The sequence below is a fragment of the Eumetopias jubatus genome, unplaced genomic scaffold (assembly GCF_037043125.1).
Source record: "Eumetopias jubatus isolate StellerSeaLion01/CBP00866 unplaced genomic scaffold, mEumJub1_p1.0 scaffold_16, whole genome shotgun sequence".
NCBI classification, from domain to species: Eukaryota; Metazoa; Chordata; class Mammalia; order Carnivora; family Otariidae; genus Eumetopias; species Eumetopias jubatus.
The window spans coordinates 74,081,739-74,100,200 of NW_028274822.1; the positions used below are offsets into that span (position 1 = coordinate 74,081,739).

At 48.0% G+C, this 18,462-nt stretch overlaps 1 protein-coding gene across 1 annotated transcript in view; it reads right to left on the bottom strand.

Annotated features, from left to right (window-relative positions):
* The window catches only part of SEZ6L (seizure related 6 homolog like), a 183,206-nt gene that overhangs the window by 58,031 nt on the left and 106,713 nt on the right, over window positions 1-18,462 (bottom strand). The window contains 3 exon segments of the mRNA XM_088019413.1: window positions 799-991; window positions 3,277-3,410; window positions 6,243-6,959. Coding sequence (XP_087875539.1) covers window positions 799-991; window positions 3,277-3,410; window positions 6,243-6,959 — 1,044 coding nt within the window.

Consider the following 18,462-nt stretch of genomic DNA (forward strand, 5'->3'; position numbering starts at 1 on the left):
GCCAGAAGGAAGGAAGAATGGAAGGAAGGAAAGAAGAGACAGAGAGAAGGAAAGGAAGAAGCAAAAGAGGCAAAAAAAAAGAGGGAGGGGACCGAGAAGGAAGAAGCAAGGGAGAGAGACGAGCAAGACGAACACAAAGCAAGAGAGGAGTCTCAGAAACAGACAAAAAGGAAAGAAAGAAACATTGCAGAAGAAAAGAGAGAGCCGGACCCCCCAGGGGTTGAGGCTCTTTACTGGAAGGCCATGCGCCCCCTGGGGATTCACTTATAAAATTCAGGAGCCGCCGATCTGAATGGAAAAAAGTGGTTTGCTGGTTTTCCATTTACCTTTAACCGAACTGTGGTATTTCCTTCAACCACATATGTAGGCAACAGACTGTGACCTATTTGTAGAACCAGTGACTTCGTCACCAAGAGAAATCACAGATATTTTCATATCATAGTAGATATCTTGGCATATTTCTTATGTTCCTCAGTACTTTGGAATTATAGTAATTATCAGAGCTGCCGGGGGAGATTATTATTTAATGTGTTAATAAAGAAGCACAGGGATTATGACATCGCAGATTAAAACAATATTTTGACAACTGTAATTCAATCTGACTGGTTTCGTTTTTAATTGTGTAGATTTTATTTTATGCTTTCAAAAACATGATTCTGAGACGGGGTCCAGAGGTTTTACCAAACTGCCAGAGGGATCCCCGGCATGAAAAGTTTGAGAATCCTTGGCTCCAGAGGGAAACTGAGACAAACAGCTACGGCTCCTCCCCCACCTCCATTAGCCTTGGTGCAAGCTTACCCTGATAGTGCAGCTGAAAAGTCCCAAGGACGTCATCCTGGAAGGTCCGGAAGTAGACAGAGATGGTGTTGGTGGGACTTCGGATAACCTGTCCCTCTACCAGGAGAGTCTGGTTGGCCAGGACAGTCAGGGTGGGACCATCCACCCCGCGGATGGAGAGCAGCTCGCCGTCAGACAGGTTCACGCTCTTCACCTGCGGACAGGCAGGGGCAGACAGAAACTCTGAGTTGTGCTTGAGACAGGGTCCTTCCAGGCTGTGCAGCTCCCAGAGGACCCCAGATGATGCCAACACAGTAGCCTTCAGCCAGCCCCTAGTCAAGGGGACAGACAAGCCCCCTTGGAAACATCTAGAGCCCTGGAAACATCTAGACTCCCCTCATCTCCCCAAAGACTGGGGGACCAGTGTGAACCCAAGCTGCAGGGCAAAGGTACTGCAAACATCTGTAAGTGTCCATGGATGAGTCCTGTAAGAGAGCCTCCTGCACACTGGCAGCTGGGGTAAGTGCTCCTGGAGATGGTGGGGGGAGGGCAAGGGCTTGATCAGCTTGTGCCTGAAGCCCAAACTCCAGGAAGACAGAATAAGGCATTCCACCAGAATGTAAGCTCCATGAAGGCAGGTATTTTTCCCCCCATTTGTTCCGTGTCCCCAGTGCCCAGAAGAGTGCTTGGCACATAGCAGTTGCTCAATAAATATTTATGTAGGTTGAATTCATTTTTCCCCTTTCTGCATGAACTGGTAAGAGGGAGTGGGGGGCTCCTTTCCAGGGCATTCTCAAAGCCACTCTCTTATGCTATAAAACGGTGGCTCTAACTCCCAGAACTTCCGCAAAGAACTGCAGACTGGATTTATATACAAGTGGAGTAGGGGCTGTGTGGGAACTTTAGTCAGTTCCCAGTGCCCAGTTTGGATTTTTATGCCTCTCCTAGTGAGGTCTGGGATCCCAGTCCCTCTGCCCCTCACCCAGGCAGGGCTGGCCTCCCCCACGAGCCCTTCTTCGTGCAGATTATACACCTTACTCTTTTTTCCTTTTTGATGAACTCCTATTCATTCACCAAAGCCCCACTAAAATTGCCCTTCCCTGTGAGACCTTCCCTGCTACCAAGAAGCCTGCCCGTCTGTGCACTGTGATGCTATAACATCCCCTATAAATACCCACAAGAGACCTTTTCAAGCATTCTAATGTCTTCTAAGTATGTCTGTCTCAATCATACAACAGTGAACTCCTTTAGGGGAGGTACTGCATCAGTTTGCACACCACCATATCCCTCCTACTGGGCTATCCCCCAATAGCCACGGCTGGTACATAGTAGGTACTCAGTGAAGGAACTCTGTACCTGGTAAAGAGCTCCATACAGTGTTAGACACCAAGTGGAAGGAAAGGGACCATCGAGTGCCAGATTCAGATGGGCTGTAACTTTCCTCCAGCTCATTTTAATTCCATGAACATTTATGAAGTACCTACTATGTGCCACACACTGTGCTAAGCTCTGGGGGCTGGAAAGACCACAGGTTCTGCTGCTGAGGGGCTTACCTTTTATCCTTCCCATGCAAGTCAGAAAAACTTCCCTAAAATAAAGTTCTGGTTAGGTCACAACCAGCCCAGTTCAAAAACTTTTGAGGGCTTTTTATTGTCCATTAGAAAAAGATACATATCCAGACCTCCAAGCTTGGCCTGGAAGGGTCTGTCACCACGAAGTGGTATGAGCTTTCTTTTCCGGTCCTCTCCTGTGGGGCAGTGAGCTGGACAGTTCCCCACTCCCAGGCACCCCTCCTTGTTCCTTTTTTCAAAAATGGGGGGTGGTCAATTGGGGAAGGCCAGGAACTAGGGTGAGGATAATTGGTAACATACACCGAGCAAGGCTCTCTGGCTGAATGCTCTGGGCGTTGTCATATTTGTACCACCCTGAAAATCTGTAAAGTAGTAGCATTATCATCTCTATTTTCCTGATGGAGAGACCGAGGCTCAGAGAGGTAAAGTCCCTTGCCCAGAGTCACACAGTTTTCACGGGTAGAGTTGGGACTTAAACCCAGATGTTTGAGCACTCTGCCACTCTGCTTTTCCATTCTTCACTTACAGGCAAAATTTTATGAATCAGATTGAATTGGTGGGGCTTCCCTATGTGTGTGTGCGTGTGTGTGCGTGTGTGCGTGTGTGTGCGTGTGTGTGTGTGTGTGTGTGTGTGTGTGTGTCTGTGTTTGATACAGGGTATAAGAGGACTTTCCTTCTGAGTATAATGCCTCACAATTTATCAACAGGTCCCCCTCCTCCACATGTGCCTATTTCAGCTGTGCATTGAGTTGGGAACTCCTATTCATTCACTCATTCAACTCCTATTCATTCAGCTCAAGTTGCCCTGCTTAGGGCAAAGAAGGAACCAAATCAGTTAGGATGATAACAGTAAACCTGAGTCAGACAACCCTCTGGAGACTTCCTGCTAGAAGAGTCAGGCACTATCTGGGCACCTTTCTGCAGTTACCTGGAGCTCCACACCGTAGCCAGTGTAGACCGTCACGTTGTACGTACACTCCAGGAAGCCGCTGAGGGGCAGCGGTGGGTAGTCACTGGAGTCGATGTACCCTTCAGGATCGGAGAAGCTCACACTGCAGGGAGCTGGAGGAAGGACTTTCATTAGGACACAGAGGACAGCTCAGATGTCATGTCTCAGATGGGCTGCGGTGTGGCCCCCGGCTTCTGAGACACCTGAATTCACCTGTCCCCCTCCCTCCCACTGCTGCTAATTCTCCTTCAGCCCCAGAATCAACATGAAAATCAAAACTGCGAGAGTTGACACAGCATGATTGCTTACTCCATACCCCTAGGCACCATCCTACCCGGTGTACAGGGCCCACCCCATTCATCCTTGCAGGGCCTGACATTTCATCCCCATTTTAGAGATACATAAACCGAAGCTCAGAGAGTGGCAGTGTCTGGGCCAAGCTCACACAGGGAGCAGGATTCAAACCCAGAACTTACACTTTTTAAGGAGAGGCCACAATGCATTTGTCCAAAACCCACCTACGATTGAAAAGTTGGTGTCTGTCTTCTCTGTTTGAAGACAGAAAAGAAGACAGAAGTAAGACTGGGACACAGAAGTGCATTTTACCAAGTCTGGAGAAGTACCTGTAATGGTCAAAGTAAAAGCACTTTGAGGGGCGCCTGCTGGTGCAGTCGTTGGGCATCAGACTCTTGCTTTTGGCTTCGGTGGTGGTCTCGGGGTCTTGAGATCAAGCCTGGCATCAGGCTCCACCTCAAGGGGGAATCTGCTTGAGGATTCTCTCTCTCCCTCTGCCTTTGCCCCTCCCCCCATGCGTGCGCACATGCACGCGTGTGCTCTCTCTCTCTCAATAAATAAATAAATCTTTAAAAAAAAAAAGGCACTTTGAAAAGGCTAGGGCCTTCAGGCAGGTTAAAGGATTCTATTCCAAGCTGAAAAGGGTTTGAATCCCACTCTTGAGCTGTGTGGTCTCGGGCAACTTGCTTGATGTCTCTGAGTCTCAATTGTCTCATCTTTAAAATGGGGATATTACTTTGACAAAGCAGGAAAGAATGTCCAGTGGAAAAAAGACAGTCTTTTCAACAGATGGTGTTGGGAAAATTGGACAGCCACATGCAGAAGAATGAAACTGGACCATTTCCTTACACCACACACAAAAATAGACTCCAAATGGTTGAAAGACCTAAACGTGAGACAGGAGTCCATCCAAATCCTAAAGGAGAACACAGGTAGCAACCTCTTTGACCTCAGCTGCAGCAACTTCTTCCTAGAAACATCACCAAAGGCACAGGAAGCCAGGGCAAAAATGAACTATTGGGATTTCATCAAGATAAAAAGCTTTTGCACAGCAAAAGAAACAGTCCACAAAACCAAAAGACAACCGACGGAATGGGAGAAAATATTTGCAAATGACATATCAGATAAAGGGCTAGTATCCAAAATCTATAAAGAACTTATCAAACTCAACACCCAGAGAACAAATAATCCAATCAAGAAATGGGCAGAAGACATGAACAGACATTTTTCCAAAGAAGACATCCAAATGGCCAACAGGCACATGAAAAAGTGCTCAACATCGCTCGGCATCAGGGAAATCCAAATCAAAACCTCAATGAGATACCACCTCACACCCGTCAGAATGGCTAAAATTAACAAGTCAGGGAACGACAGATGTTGGCGGGGATGTGGAGAAAGGGGAACCCTCCTACACTGTTGGTGGGAATGCAAGGTGGTGCAACCCCTCTGGAAAACAGTATGGAGGTTCCTCAAACAGTTGAAATTAGAGCTACCATTCGATCCAGCAATTGCACTTCTGGGTATTTACCCCAAAGATACAAATGTAGGGACCCGAAGGGGTACGTGCACCCCAATGTTTATAGCAGCAATGTCCACAATAGCCAAACTGTGGAAAGAGCCAAGATGTCCATCGACAGATGAATGAATAAAGAAGAGTTGGTATATATACACAATGGAATATTATGCAGCCATCAAAAGGAATGAGATCTTGCCATTTGCAACGACGTGGATGGAACTGGAGGGTGTTATGCTGAGTGAAATAAGTCAATCAGAGAAAGACATGTATCATATGACCTCACTGATATGAGGAATTCTTAATCTCAGGAACAAACTGAGGGTTGCTGGAGTGGTCGGGGGTGGGAGGGATGGGGTGGCTGGGTGATAGACATTGGGGAGGGTATGTGCTACAGTGAGCGCTGTGAATTGTGTAAGACTGTTGAATCACAGATCTGTACTTCTGAAACAAATAACGCAACATATTTTAAGAAAAAAAGAAGAAGATAGCAGGAGAGGAAGAATGAAGGGGAGTAAGTCAGAGGGGGAGACGAACCAGGAGAGATGATGGACTCTGAAAAACAAACTGAGGGTTCTGGAGGGGAGGAGGGTGGGGGGATGGGTTAGTCTGGTGATGGGTATTGAGGAGGGCACATTCTGCATGGAGCACTGGGTGTTATGAACAAACAATGAATCATGGAACAGTACACCAAAACAAATTATGTAATATATGGTGATTAACATAACAATAAAAATTAAAAAAAAAAGAAAAGAAAAAATAGGGCGCCTGGGTGGCTCAGTTGGTTAAGCGACTGCCTTCGGCTCAGGTCATGATCCCGGAGTCCCGGGATCGGGTCCCGCATCGGGCTCCCTGCTCGGCAGGGAGTCTGCTTCTCCCTCTGACCCTCTCCCCTCTCATGCTCTCTCTCTATCTCATTCTCTCTCTCAAATAAATAAATAAAATCTTTAAAAAAAAAAGAAAAAATAAAATGGGGATATTAATTCTGAGACACAGCGTCAAGCTCACAGTCAGTGCTCAATAGATGGTAAGTGATGGTGGGGCCTGGATCTCCCTGGCCCGGCTCCCGCCATGCCTTGCACAGAGTGGGTGCCTCGTGGCTTCAGCAGGAGGGCTGGAGGGTCTGGGGGTTGCCTACCCGGGGCCTGCTCAGTCGTGATGACTGTGGTGGTGATGATGGTGGATGTCGTGGTCTCCTGGCTCTCCTCTGAGGCTGACCCGGTCAGTTCGTTCTCGCCTTTGTCCATTAAGGTCATGGGACTGGCATCTTCTGGGGGAGCCTCGGGGGCATCATCAGGCGCCGCAGACTTCCCGGGGTCGGGCCTCTGGGGGAGCGTGTGGGCCATGTAGGGCTGCGAGGTGAAGGGGGAGATCTGCAGGGGTGCGGGCGTCGTGGGGACCGCACCTGCCTTCCGGTCCAGCCAGAGGGGCTCCTCGGAGGCGGCGGGCTCGGGGTCTCCCGGGGCGCGGGGCTTCTCGGTGTCGGAGGAGAGGAGCCCCAGGCCCGAGGATGCAGGCGGGGACGCCGCCCTCTGGACAGCTGCCGTGGAGGTGGCCTTGGGCCGCAGCTGTTTCCTGACCGAGTTCACCTGCTTGAGCGAAGGCAGCTTCTTCCCGGAGGGGAGGGCGCGCTTGGTGGCGGCCTCCTCCGGCAGCCGCGTGGACAGGGCGGCCGAAGGGACTGCCCCTTCTAGCCCCGGCTCTCGAAGATCTTCCCCCGACTGCGCTGGATTCAGAGGGGCCAAAGTCACTTTCTCTTCGAGGCTCTCTTTGCTCAGACCACTGCTACTCCTCAGCGCTCCCGAGGGCAGAAGGGAAGCACCCGAAGGGCCAGTGTCTCCTTCCCGGGGCCCATCTGGGGAAGAGGAGAAAAGACACCTGTTAGCTTGGGGCCGGTGGTGGGGGTTAGGTCCTCCAGCTCCTGACGCAGGGGCCTAAGGTGGCGCCCAAAACTTGCCAAGACGCCAGGACAGACATGGGGGCTGCCCCCTTCCCTCTCTCCTGACCCTCCCTCCCTCTCCTTTTTTTTTTTTCTCTCTCCCGCTTCCTTCCTTTCTTCCTTTTGCTGACCATGGAGACTTACAGTTGATCCTGCCAGGCCCCAGCTAAGCATTAGGGTTACAGAAACCAAGGGCACAAGAGTCTCACATGCCAGTTGTATATGTACTGAAAGGGGTAATAGGAAAGGAGAAATAACCATATTCGGTGTGATAGATGTTTAGAAAGAGAGAAGCTCTGCATGCTAACAGAGCAGAGACAACAGGCCTCTAACTCTGTGGGGCAGGATCACTGTGTACAGTTGGGCAGGTTGTTCATTACACAAACATCTCCCACGAAGGATGAGTTGTAACAAGCCCACGCTCTTTTCTCCAAGCTGCGTGCCCTGGCTCAGGACTATACTGTCCTAGGATTGGGGGATGGCACTTCTTCTTCTTTTTTTTTTTTTTACTGAATAATTAAAAATTGACCTATGGGAGACACAGAAAGATTTGAAGATTCAGAATCATGAGACAGGTTCAGAACAGAGGGATGCAGGAGGAGCATGGAGGCCTGGTTGAGGGGAGCGCAAAAGAGGAATACGACGGGGAGCAGATGGAGGGTGACTGGAGAGAAAGCTGGTAGGGTAGGGTAGTCGCAGGGCCAGGCCTTGCTGGGCACTGTATACCCAGCTACCTGTGATTTATTTTTGCCTTGAATGTAAAAGCACCTAGTAATTTTATTTATTTTTTTAAAGATCTTATTTATTTATTTGACAGAGAGAGAGCACGAGCAGGGAGAGCGGCGGGCAGAGACAGAGGGAGAAGCAGGCTCCCTGCTGAACAGAGAGTCCGACGCAGGACTCGATCCCAGGACTCTGAGATCACGACCTGAGCTGAAGGCAGATGCTTAACCGTCTGAGCAACCCAGCCGACCCCACCTGCTGTCAATTGCAAGCTAGTACATGGCTTTGACGTCCCCGAGCCTCAGTTTCCCCAGCTGTAAAACGGGGCTATTGCTCCCCGTTTCCCAGGGTCGTCATTGTTCAATAGGTTGACATAGGTAAAGCGTACCTGCATACGTGCACCTATGGGTGCCCCTCCCACAGTGAGTGCTTAGCGCGCGCCAACTGCTGTCACTGTCTTTGCTATTGTCACTGTATTCGCGCCCTTCAGTGGGAAGCCGGAGCGGTCAGAGCATCCCCGATGATGATCTCGAGACAGAGAGGAATTACATCCTGGGCTGGAAGCCCTGGGACGGATAGCTGTCCTTGTCGATTTTCTGCAGACAGACACTCACTCAGCTACAGTCTCTGGGCCCTTTAGCACTGTCATTTAAATTTATTTCCGCCGCCGTTGGAAAGGCTCATTTACTTTCATGGAGTCGGCCGGCAGTGGCTTAATCTATATAGACTGCAACAGTGTGCAATTGGCATCAACAAATGTTCCTGTTGGGTCACATTGATTACCAGCCAGTGTGCGTGCCAGGCTCCCAGTTGTGCCAGGGCAGGAAGCGGCCCGGGGGAGGACAGGGAGTGTGTGCCTGACCTAAGGGCAGATCAAGGTCATTCAGGGGCCCAGCAGGTTTCCTGGTCCAAGGTGGGAAGCATCGAGGCTTCAGAGATAGACCTGGATTCGAATCCTGCCTTCAACAGTCCCCTCGCTACGTGAGCCTGGGCAAATCCATTAAGCCTCTTCTGCTTAACAGAGCTACCCCATCTACCTCATAGGATTAGATCAGACGTGGGTCTGCTCCAGAGCTGTGCTTTTTGTGTGTACTGTCACTTTTATTAAATGATTGATGCTGACCATCTCTGTAGACTGTGCAGCGAGGAGAAAGTAAAGGGGCCAAAAGAGGAAGGAGGAGGAGGGGTCGGGACACCTGGCTCCCAGGCTCCAGCTGTGGTTTGATGCACGGAGCTTGGATGCACCCGGGGTTGGGGGACCCAGATGGTGCTCCAACTTTGGCCGATCTTCCCTAGCATAACCGTGTGGGTTTCATCTTCTCTCCATCTCCTCTGTCTGTGTCAAGTGGGCAGCCAGACTAGGTCACACTAGTCAGGTCCTCCAGCTCGGACTCTGTTGATCTGGGGAACGATCAGGTAATTGGCAGTTATTCTTCGAGTCTTTTGCTAATCTTGCCAGAGAGGGTGAGGTGAGTGCTTTGATCCTGACCCTGGTTTGTGAGTTTTGTTGGGTCCTGTGGCTATATTAGTTTCTGCCAGTCCTTTCACAAAAATGTCCCCTTGATTACAAGTGACGGAGTTGAGGGAGGGGAAGGATGGAATACAAATGATTTAAAGCACATCGGCGTGCCCTTGGCCGTAATTATAGCGATACTTATAACATTTTATTTTTGATTGCTTTGCTGAGTGCTGCGTATGTGCCAGGCATGTGCTAAATGCTTTTTTACCCATTACCTCATTTTATTCTTTCTCAACCTTATTAGGGAAAAATTATTCCTATTTTACGGATGAGCAAAGTGAGGCTGTGGGATACTGAGTTAACCTTCCAAGGTCACACAGCAAAGCTGGGTTTCCAACCTCAGTTTTCCTGATGCCAAAGACCATGCTAGCAGTTCTGTTAAGTATCATGGGGTACTGTTATCACTGACAGCCTCTCATCCTTCAGCTTGAAGTGGCGGCCCCCTCCAAAGACCACCCCCTAATCCTCAGTTTTTTTTTTTTTTTTTGCTTTCCTGCTGGGGGGCGGGGCTGTAGTGTTTTTCAAATCTCCCAAATGATGCCCTTCACCCCTCCATGCGTTCCTTGTTAAAATACGCATTTGTTAGTCTCCCCTGCCAGACCCCTGACACCTGAATCTCCAGGGGTGGAGCTTGAAAGTGGAGGACTGTTAGAGCCCCTCCCATGCCTCTTATCATCAGAGTGATCAGAGGAGCTCATTCTGGAACCTGTGATCTTTCCTGACTTTCTACTCCGTCCTTGTTAGTTTTGCCTTCGAGGTGTTGTAAGTTGCAGGTGGCAGGAACCTGGGTGTAGGTCTGGGCCGCAGGTGATGACGCTTTCCAAGGCCTGTGACCTCCCCTGGCCACCCCAGCCTGTCGAGATCCAACGCAACCCACAAGAGAAGGAGGGAATGCAAGAGAAAGGAGTCCATGACCAGCTTCTTCCCCACAGCCCCTGCGCCCAGCTCTGGGTTCCCCACAGTAAAATGAGTGCTAACCATAGCAGCAATTAGGCCTTTTTGGAAGTAAATCTGGCTGGGCTGAGTCAGCTCTTTCCCACTGAAGACCTAACTGCCAAGGGGAGTTGCGGATCCACCAGGTCAATTTCCCTCCTCGCCCCCATGTTGCCTCCTCCTCAGGGTTTACACGTGGGATCTTGCTGGCTGGCTCCAAACTCAAGGCCTTGTTCAAGACAGATGAGTGTCTGTCTGTGGGCTGCAATGTTCACAGCTGGAAGGCCTCGTTCTCAGCCGGGATGCTGGACGAGGGAGTGCCATGCAAAACCAGGTCCCAGCGGGCATTAGTCAGAATTGGATTCCAGGGCCCTCTCAATCCAGAGACTTAATCATTTGCTCTACGCAGGCTGGCTTTTCCCTGGGGCCCCAATGACCACTGGATTAAACGAACTCTTCTTTGTCAGAGCCTTTACAATTTTCAATCATCCCAGTCACATCTGGCTGATTCTGCCTTTATCATGTGCATTCAATGCCCCACTCCCGTGCTGCCCATCAATTAATAACTGACAGCGTTGGGTGCCGACTTTCTCTGCTGGTTGTTGATACTCAGGACGAGAGAGTCAACGCTCTTGGGTACGGTCGGTCCCTGCACTACGGGAAGACAGACACACACAGATAACCCAATATGGATATCCAACAGAAGAGACGGGCCTTTAATTAAATACATAGAGAGGTTGCTTTCCCATCTGCAGATGGCACATTGAAGACGACTGAACATTTGTTCTCCCATTGAAGATGGGGAGGGAGCACCTCTCCTGTTCTCCCTCTCTCACTTTGATGGGAGAGATGGGGGAGATTAGACTGGGAAGCATCCCATTAGAGTCGAAAATGCACCATGCGCTCTGAAGGCTGACGGTTTGTATTTGAGCCGCGCGGCGGCAGCAGAATGACTGGTGACAGCCTGTCATCGCGCAGGCACACAGTGATGGAGCGGGAAGCCCGGGAAACCACAGCTGGGGAATGCTTCTGCTATAATGTGCAGTGAAAAGAGCAAGATGTAAAATTCTATGGTGTGTATGAAAACGACGGGAACAACCAACTAAAACAAATTGCAATGCAGAGTTGGTGTTTTGTTTTGCTTCGTTTTACTTAAAGCTATACCAGACTTCATTTTTGTTAAATTTTTAATTTAAACTTAAAACTTTTTTTAAACTAACATACACCGTTCTATTTGTTTCAGACGCACCACATATTGATTCAACAAGTCTATGCCTTCCTCAGTGCTCACCACAATAAATGGCATCACTGTCTGTAATGTTGTTACTATATATATAATTTAGAGAGAGAGAGTGGGGGGGCAGAAGGAGAGGGAGAGAGAATCTTTTTTTTTTTGTAAAGATTTTATTTACTTATTTAAGAAAGAGAGAGGAAGCACAAGGGGTGGGGAGGGGCAGAGGGAGAGGGAGAAGCAGGCTCCCCGCTGAGCAAGGAGCCTGATGTGGGATTCGATTCCAGGACCCTGAGATCATGACCTGAGGGGAAGGCAGATGCTTAACCGACTGAGTCACCCAGGCGCCCCTAGAGAGAGAATCTTTAGCAGGCTCCACACCCAGCTCGGGGCCTGATGCTGGGCTTGATCTCATGACCGTGAGATCGTGACCTGAGCCGAATGCTCAACCCACTGAACCACCCAGGCGCCCCTACAATATGACTGTAGGAATGGCACCAGCAACGTGGCCCTGGATGCCTCTGGGTGGGTTTTTTTCCTTCTATGTTTTGGTATTTTCCAAAATGTGTATAATAAATATTTAATACTCTCTTAAGTGAAAAAAATATTTATGGAAAAAGCTGGGTTTAACCGCTGCCTTTAGCACCTAGTGGTGGAGAGGCTGAGGGAAAGCAGATACACATTTGCTATCACAGCACTTCATTCACTAACTGAGTCATGGAACCCCTTTGGGTCTCACAGTAGGGATGATGATAATTCTTCCCTCATCGGACTGTTCACAGGGAAGACTTTTAGGAGGCGGGACTGGCCGATGCATCATTTGGTGTATTTTTGGTTAAGAGGACTACGAAACTGTTGGTTACTAGCCTAATACTCATTAATAATGAGGATTATTAAACCACCATTCTGTTGGTGGTTTCTCATACCTTCACATTCCTCAAGAAGAAATTGCCCAACAGGGACAACATCAGTAATGAAATATCACATCCTCAAGACTCATGGTTACAAACTGCCCAATGAGAGGACGTGAGGTTCAGAGAGGGGAAATGGGCTGCCCAGGGTCACACGGCATGTTAGTAGCAGGAAGGAGACCAGGCTATCTGAGGCTTGAAAAACCACACCGGAACATATCAAACACAATCAGAAACAAAACCAGGACCATCTGGACTGCCCCGAAGAACGTTGGTTGGTCCTATGCTTTCTGCGTCTTTCTTTGTTGGGGGACAAGGGGCTGCGCTGTGCACTATAAGATAGGGAACAGCATCCTTGGCTTCCACCCACTTGGTCCAAGTAGCAACCCCCATGACCGCCCCCATGTGTAACAAGCAAATGTGATTTCAGACATTGCCAAATGTTCTCCCAGTGGGGCCAAATCTCCTCTGATTGATAACCACTGGCACTGCCCTCAGCACTGAGAAGAACTTCCCTCCCATTCCTGGAGCTGATTGGCTTTGTTTTACTTGGATCATTGACTTCTAGGGTAGAGAAGATCTTAGCTTAATTCCTATTTCATCGATTAAGGAAATTGAATTGAGTGAGGGCTGAGTTTCTTTCTCCCATTCACATTTGATCATTCATTCATTCATTCATTCATATGTTCAGTGAGCATCTAGTATGTGCCAATGCTGGACCAGGCAACAGGCACTGGCACCCAGAGGTCCACCTTGGATAATAAACAGCTGGGACTGCTGAACACAACCCATTCTTTACAGCCAGGGAGGACCCAGCTCACTCAATCCTGCAGGAATGAGGACCCTCAGGTAGACTCATTGGGCCGCTCCCACCTGGACTTGGAGCAGACTTTCTGGGGGAAGAAAGGGCAGAGGTGGGGGGTGGGCTTGGGGGCAGTGGGTTTCATCTACTGTCTCATTGGCAGCCCTGTACCTGTGTGCCCACGTGGACAATACTGATATTCAAATGGTGAGTTACACTCCACAAAGCGTATTGCCTGTTGTCATCTCATTCCCACTGTAAGCCATCCGGTCAGATTGGTATTTTCTTTTACCCATTTTATAGATTAAAAAAAAAAAAATCAAGGCTCGGAGAGAGGACGTGACTTGTCTCAGATCATGGAGCAAACTGGGGTAAAGTTGGATACTTTCTGACATTGTTTCTGTGCTCATTCCTCTTTCCCTCACCCTCAAATACTTTTTCCCTATGAAATAATTTAAAAAATGTAAGAATACCTGAAAGGTATGAAATCAAAAGTGTTAAGTACTGCCCCTCCCCTGTCCCATCTACCAATCCTGCCTTCTAAGGGGAATCAGTGTTAGTAGGATTTTGTTTAATCTCCCAATAAAATGTACTGATGTAAAAAAAGTATTTTTTACCTTAAGAGGTGTGTTAGCACATAGGGGTGTAGAGAATTGCTTGTGTTCCAGGCTCAGCCCGCTGCTCAATGTCATGAGATCCTGGACAGTCACTTCCCTTCTCTGGACCTCACTGTTCTCGTCTGTAAGGTGGGATTATACAAGTCTTATCCCTTAGTGGCGTTAGAGAGTAAAATGAAATCACAGGGATAAAGCACAGCGCTCATAGAACAGCCTGGCAGCCCTCATGAGCCCTGTTGTCACTTTCTATCTGAGCATTCTCAGAGTTATTACATTGTATATATTGCTCTGTCACTTACTAAGAAATGCATTTTGAAATATTCCAGTCACTCAAAAAGAGTTAAAGAGTAAGGCAACAAATACCCATGTGTATACACCTTTCGCTTAAGAAATAGAATTCTACCAGTATGTCAAAGCCTGTTGCCTTCCTACCATATGCTCCTTCTCCTTCTCCACCCCTAACTACTGTCCTGAATATGACCTTCAGCATAACCATTTATCAGGTGCACTATTACCATCTTGCTGTTATTTATTGTTGGTATCTATTTATTACACGTCAGTTTCTCTGAATAATATGTGGTATGTTTTAAAACTTTATATAAATGCAGTCATCCCTAGTGAATCCTTCAACACTCTGCTCTTTTTTTTTTCCTTTTTTTCTTGCTCAACACTTTGTGAGGGGCATCTGTGTTGATAAGTGTAGTTTTGATTGATTCATTTTCACTGCTCTATAGTGTTCCTTTGCGTTAGTATCTCCCCACCAATCTCTCACTTAAAATCCATCATGATTAACTTTTCATGTCAGCACCTATATGGTCATTTCATTTTTTAAATAGCTACATTGAAATATAAACACATTATTATTATTATTATTTTAGGTAGGCTCTATGCCAACATGGGGCTTAAACTCACAACCCCGAGATCAAGAGTTGTGTGGCCCACTGACTGAGCCAGCCGGGCACCCCTAAACATATATGTTACTGAGCCAGGCTCTTATCGATTAATATTTAGGTTGTTGCCATTCTCCTCCCAAATAACACCGCAATAGATACATATCTTTGGTGACTGTGTCTAGCTAATTCTTCAGGAGAGTGTCTTAGAAGTTGCATTGATCATCCAAACAGTTTATGCATTTAAAATGTTGACTGACACTGAAAAAGTACCTTCCAGAATAACCTGAACCTATGTACCCTGCTGCCAACTCTACCTGAGAGCACCGTTGCTCTCCAGCTTTATCAATATATTGCTTTCGGTGACTTTCAACTAGACCATCTGAGTTGGAATGTGGGGTAGCTGGACCCAGGCTGGGTGTGCTTCTAAAATGCCCCCCAAGACTTGCTGTCAACTCCATCCACCAACCACTCACAGGCTGGCACTGAGTAGGGATGGGTCCAGAGTACCCCTCCCCTCACCTGTGCCTTAGTCTCCCCCTCAGGCCCTGTCCCAGAACTAGGGGGGGCGGGGCTGCACCTCCTGGTGCCCCCAGGTCAGTGCAGTATTACTCCTGAGAACTTTGCACTTGCTCCTCCCTGTTTGTCAGGTTTTGCTGAAGAATGTATGTGAAGAATTGTTTATTTTAGCCAAAGCAGATGTAATAAATGCCACGCTTTAGCAAAAAAACAAACAAAAACAAATAAAATAAAATAAAATAAAAGCCCCCAAATGGTTCAAGGTGCTCTTTGATTTTCCCTGACCTTTCCTTCCCCTGCCTCACCACATCTTTACTCAGAAGCATCCAGGAACCCCGCTTCATTTTTACTTTTTATTTTCAAAAATTTTATTTATTTATTTTTGAGAGAGAGAGAGAGAGAGAGAGAGAGGGAGAGGGAGAGAGAGAGCACAAGCAGGGGGAGGGGCAGAGGGAGAAGTAGGCTCCCTGCTGAGCAGAGAGCCTGATGTGGGCTCGATCCGAGGACCCTGGGACCATGACCTGAGCCGAAGGCAGACGCTTAACCGACTGAGCCACCCAGGCACCCCCAGGAAGTCCACTTTAGGGTGCTTCACTGGTCCATCTCACGATGGCTGGAGTTTAGGTAACAGATCAGGACAGCGATTGGTGGCCAATGAGGGCTAGGAAGAGCATGTGGTTGCAAAGCATTCACAGCAAAAGGGGCTCCATCTAAACTGCTACGGATTTCTAGGTCAATGGGCTGTGTGTTCACGTCCCAAAGTAGAGGGCCAGCTATGATCGTGACACCCACTGGGAAGGTACAAAGTGTTCATAATACAAAGTACTGTTGGAGGGAGCACAAGTCTGGAGACGATGCACCTGTCCATCTACCGGCGGAGGGTTGCATGATTGTAGAAGCCCACAATGGAATACACGCAGGGTTCGAAGGAATGAGATGAAGTCACTGGTGAATAACACGGAGAATAACCTGGCAAGAATGTTCAAAATTATAAATACATCTCTCCTCAACAAGCTCACTTCGGGGAATTTATCCCACAGAGCGTTGTTCACCCACTTGCAAAATGACGTCCATGCAAGGTTAAGCAATGCCATGCTGTTTGTCGTAGCAAGACTCCAAGGCAAATCAAATATGCACCAGTAAGGTTAAATCAATTATGGAGCATCCAGACAGAGTGCTGTGCAGCAGCAAGAGGAGCACAGGGAAGCTCCCTGTGGCCCAAAGAGGAGAGGTGGCCAGTTTCTGTTATATCAAAAAGCAACGTGTGCAGAGTTTGCTGCCTTTTGTGTAAAAACGGGGAGAGATATAAGACTTTATGTCTTTGCTTTGCTACTGTGTGGGTAAAGAAACTTGGAGAGGAGACCCAAGAAACAAATGATGCTGGTACATATTATGCTGGTAGGGGACGTGGGACATTGGATATAGGATGGGGTGTAAGGGCAGGAAGAGAATTTTCACTATATACCTTTTCACAGATACATATCTATGTATGTGTATATATATATGTGTGTGTGTGTGTGTGTATACATATAGAGGTGTATGCATGTGTCTAATAAATAAAATATTACCTGTTCAAAAACCATGTAACTGAACAATAACAAAAAAAGATGGCAGAGTTGTGTGCCAACACAATTCAGTATCAAGTGAAAAAGAAATAGAGGGAGAATTGTGGATATAATAGGTCTCGTGTGAATGGGAGGGATGCATTTGAACAAGGGGATGGGACCGCCTCCACAGAGCAGGATGGCGGCTTGGGGCTGCAGAGGGAATCCCATTTTATTGTGCATCTTTTTATACAGTTTGATAAATTTGCAAAATGCATGCTATTTTTGTAACAGTAATAATTAGTAATAATAGTTAATAATAATGATGAACTCCCTGAGCTTTGTCATTCCAGGTTCAGAACAAACCCCAGCCTTTCTTGGGGTTTCTAACGGCTCTTGAACTTCCACAGGGGTAGGGTAACCAGCTTCGCTGGAGCAGGGAGTCCCCAAGGAACAACACGCAGGCTCCACCTCTCCATCGCTCCCTTGCTTCCCAGGGAAATGAGGGACCATCTGATTTGAGGTATTAGGGAGGGAGGTATTAGGGACCTCCCTAATAGGGAAGAGGGAGGACACAGGTTAAGTCCTATTCCCAGGGCAGAGCCGCTGGACTGAAAATCTGGCAGTGGGGTCCCCTCTCTCTCTCTCTCTCTCTCCAGACTTCTCCACTTGTCTACTTGTGCCAGGAAATGCCAAATCGAAGTCACTTGGAGAGGACAGAGTGTAGGTGTCCAGCAGTGGTCTGCAGCCCAGCTCCACCGGGAATTAAGCTGGTCCCATCTGGCTCTTTTTTCTATTTGACAGTTGGTTGAAATCAGAGGAGAGAATTGAGGAGGTAGGTGAACATGCCCCCCTCCTCCCTGCCTGCTGCTGACTAATTAGAGTCCAGAGTCTCAGGAGAACCTTCTACTGGGTCTCCCTGTCTTGTTTATTGTACTCAGGTTAAGCACAGGTAACCTGGACCTCACCTAGCCCATCGTGCCCCTCTAGGGAGTACTGCTTTAGTAGTTACATCAGACGGTCCCTGGTGGTCCTCACCTTTGGCAAAATGGCTGGGAATCTTCCTGTATGGGTAGGTCATCCGCCAGAGCAGATTTCCTGCCACATCTCCAAAACTCAATCTCCGATCAGGATTTGTACCAGATGAGCCTTTGGAAATGATCTAATGATCAGATTTTTTAAAAGATTTAATTATTTATTTGAGACAGAGAGAGAGAGAAAGCAGAGGGAGGGGGAGGGGCAGAGGGCAAGGCAGAGAATCTCAAGCAGACTCCTTGGTCAGTGAGGAGCCTGTCCTTGGGGGGGGCTCGATCTCATGACCCTGAGATCATGACCTGAACAGAAACCAAGAGTTGGACACTTAATCTACTGAGCCACCCAGGTACCCCTCAAATGATCAGATTTTGTGTTTTAAGTTGGCAGCAAATCATTCGGAGTGGGTGGGTAGTACTTTAAAGATGTAAAAATCAGGCCATGAAATCACTGCCTAAAACCCACCAAGAGCTTCTCACCATGCTGAGAATAATATCAAAACTCCCTTCAATGAGCTACAATGCCTTTTGGATTCTGGCCTTGGACCTCCTTCTCCAAAACCACCTTTTGCCATCTCCCCCCTCAAACTACAGTATGACCACACACACTTTTTTTTTCCCCCTGCTCCTTAAACCTTCCAAATGCTTCCTGTGTCTCAGGGCCTTTGCATGTGTTGTTCCCTTTGCCTCAAATTCTCT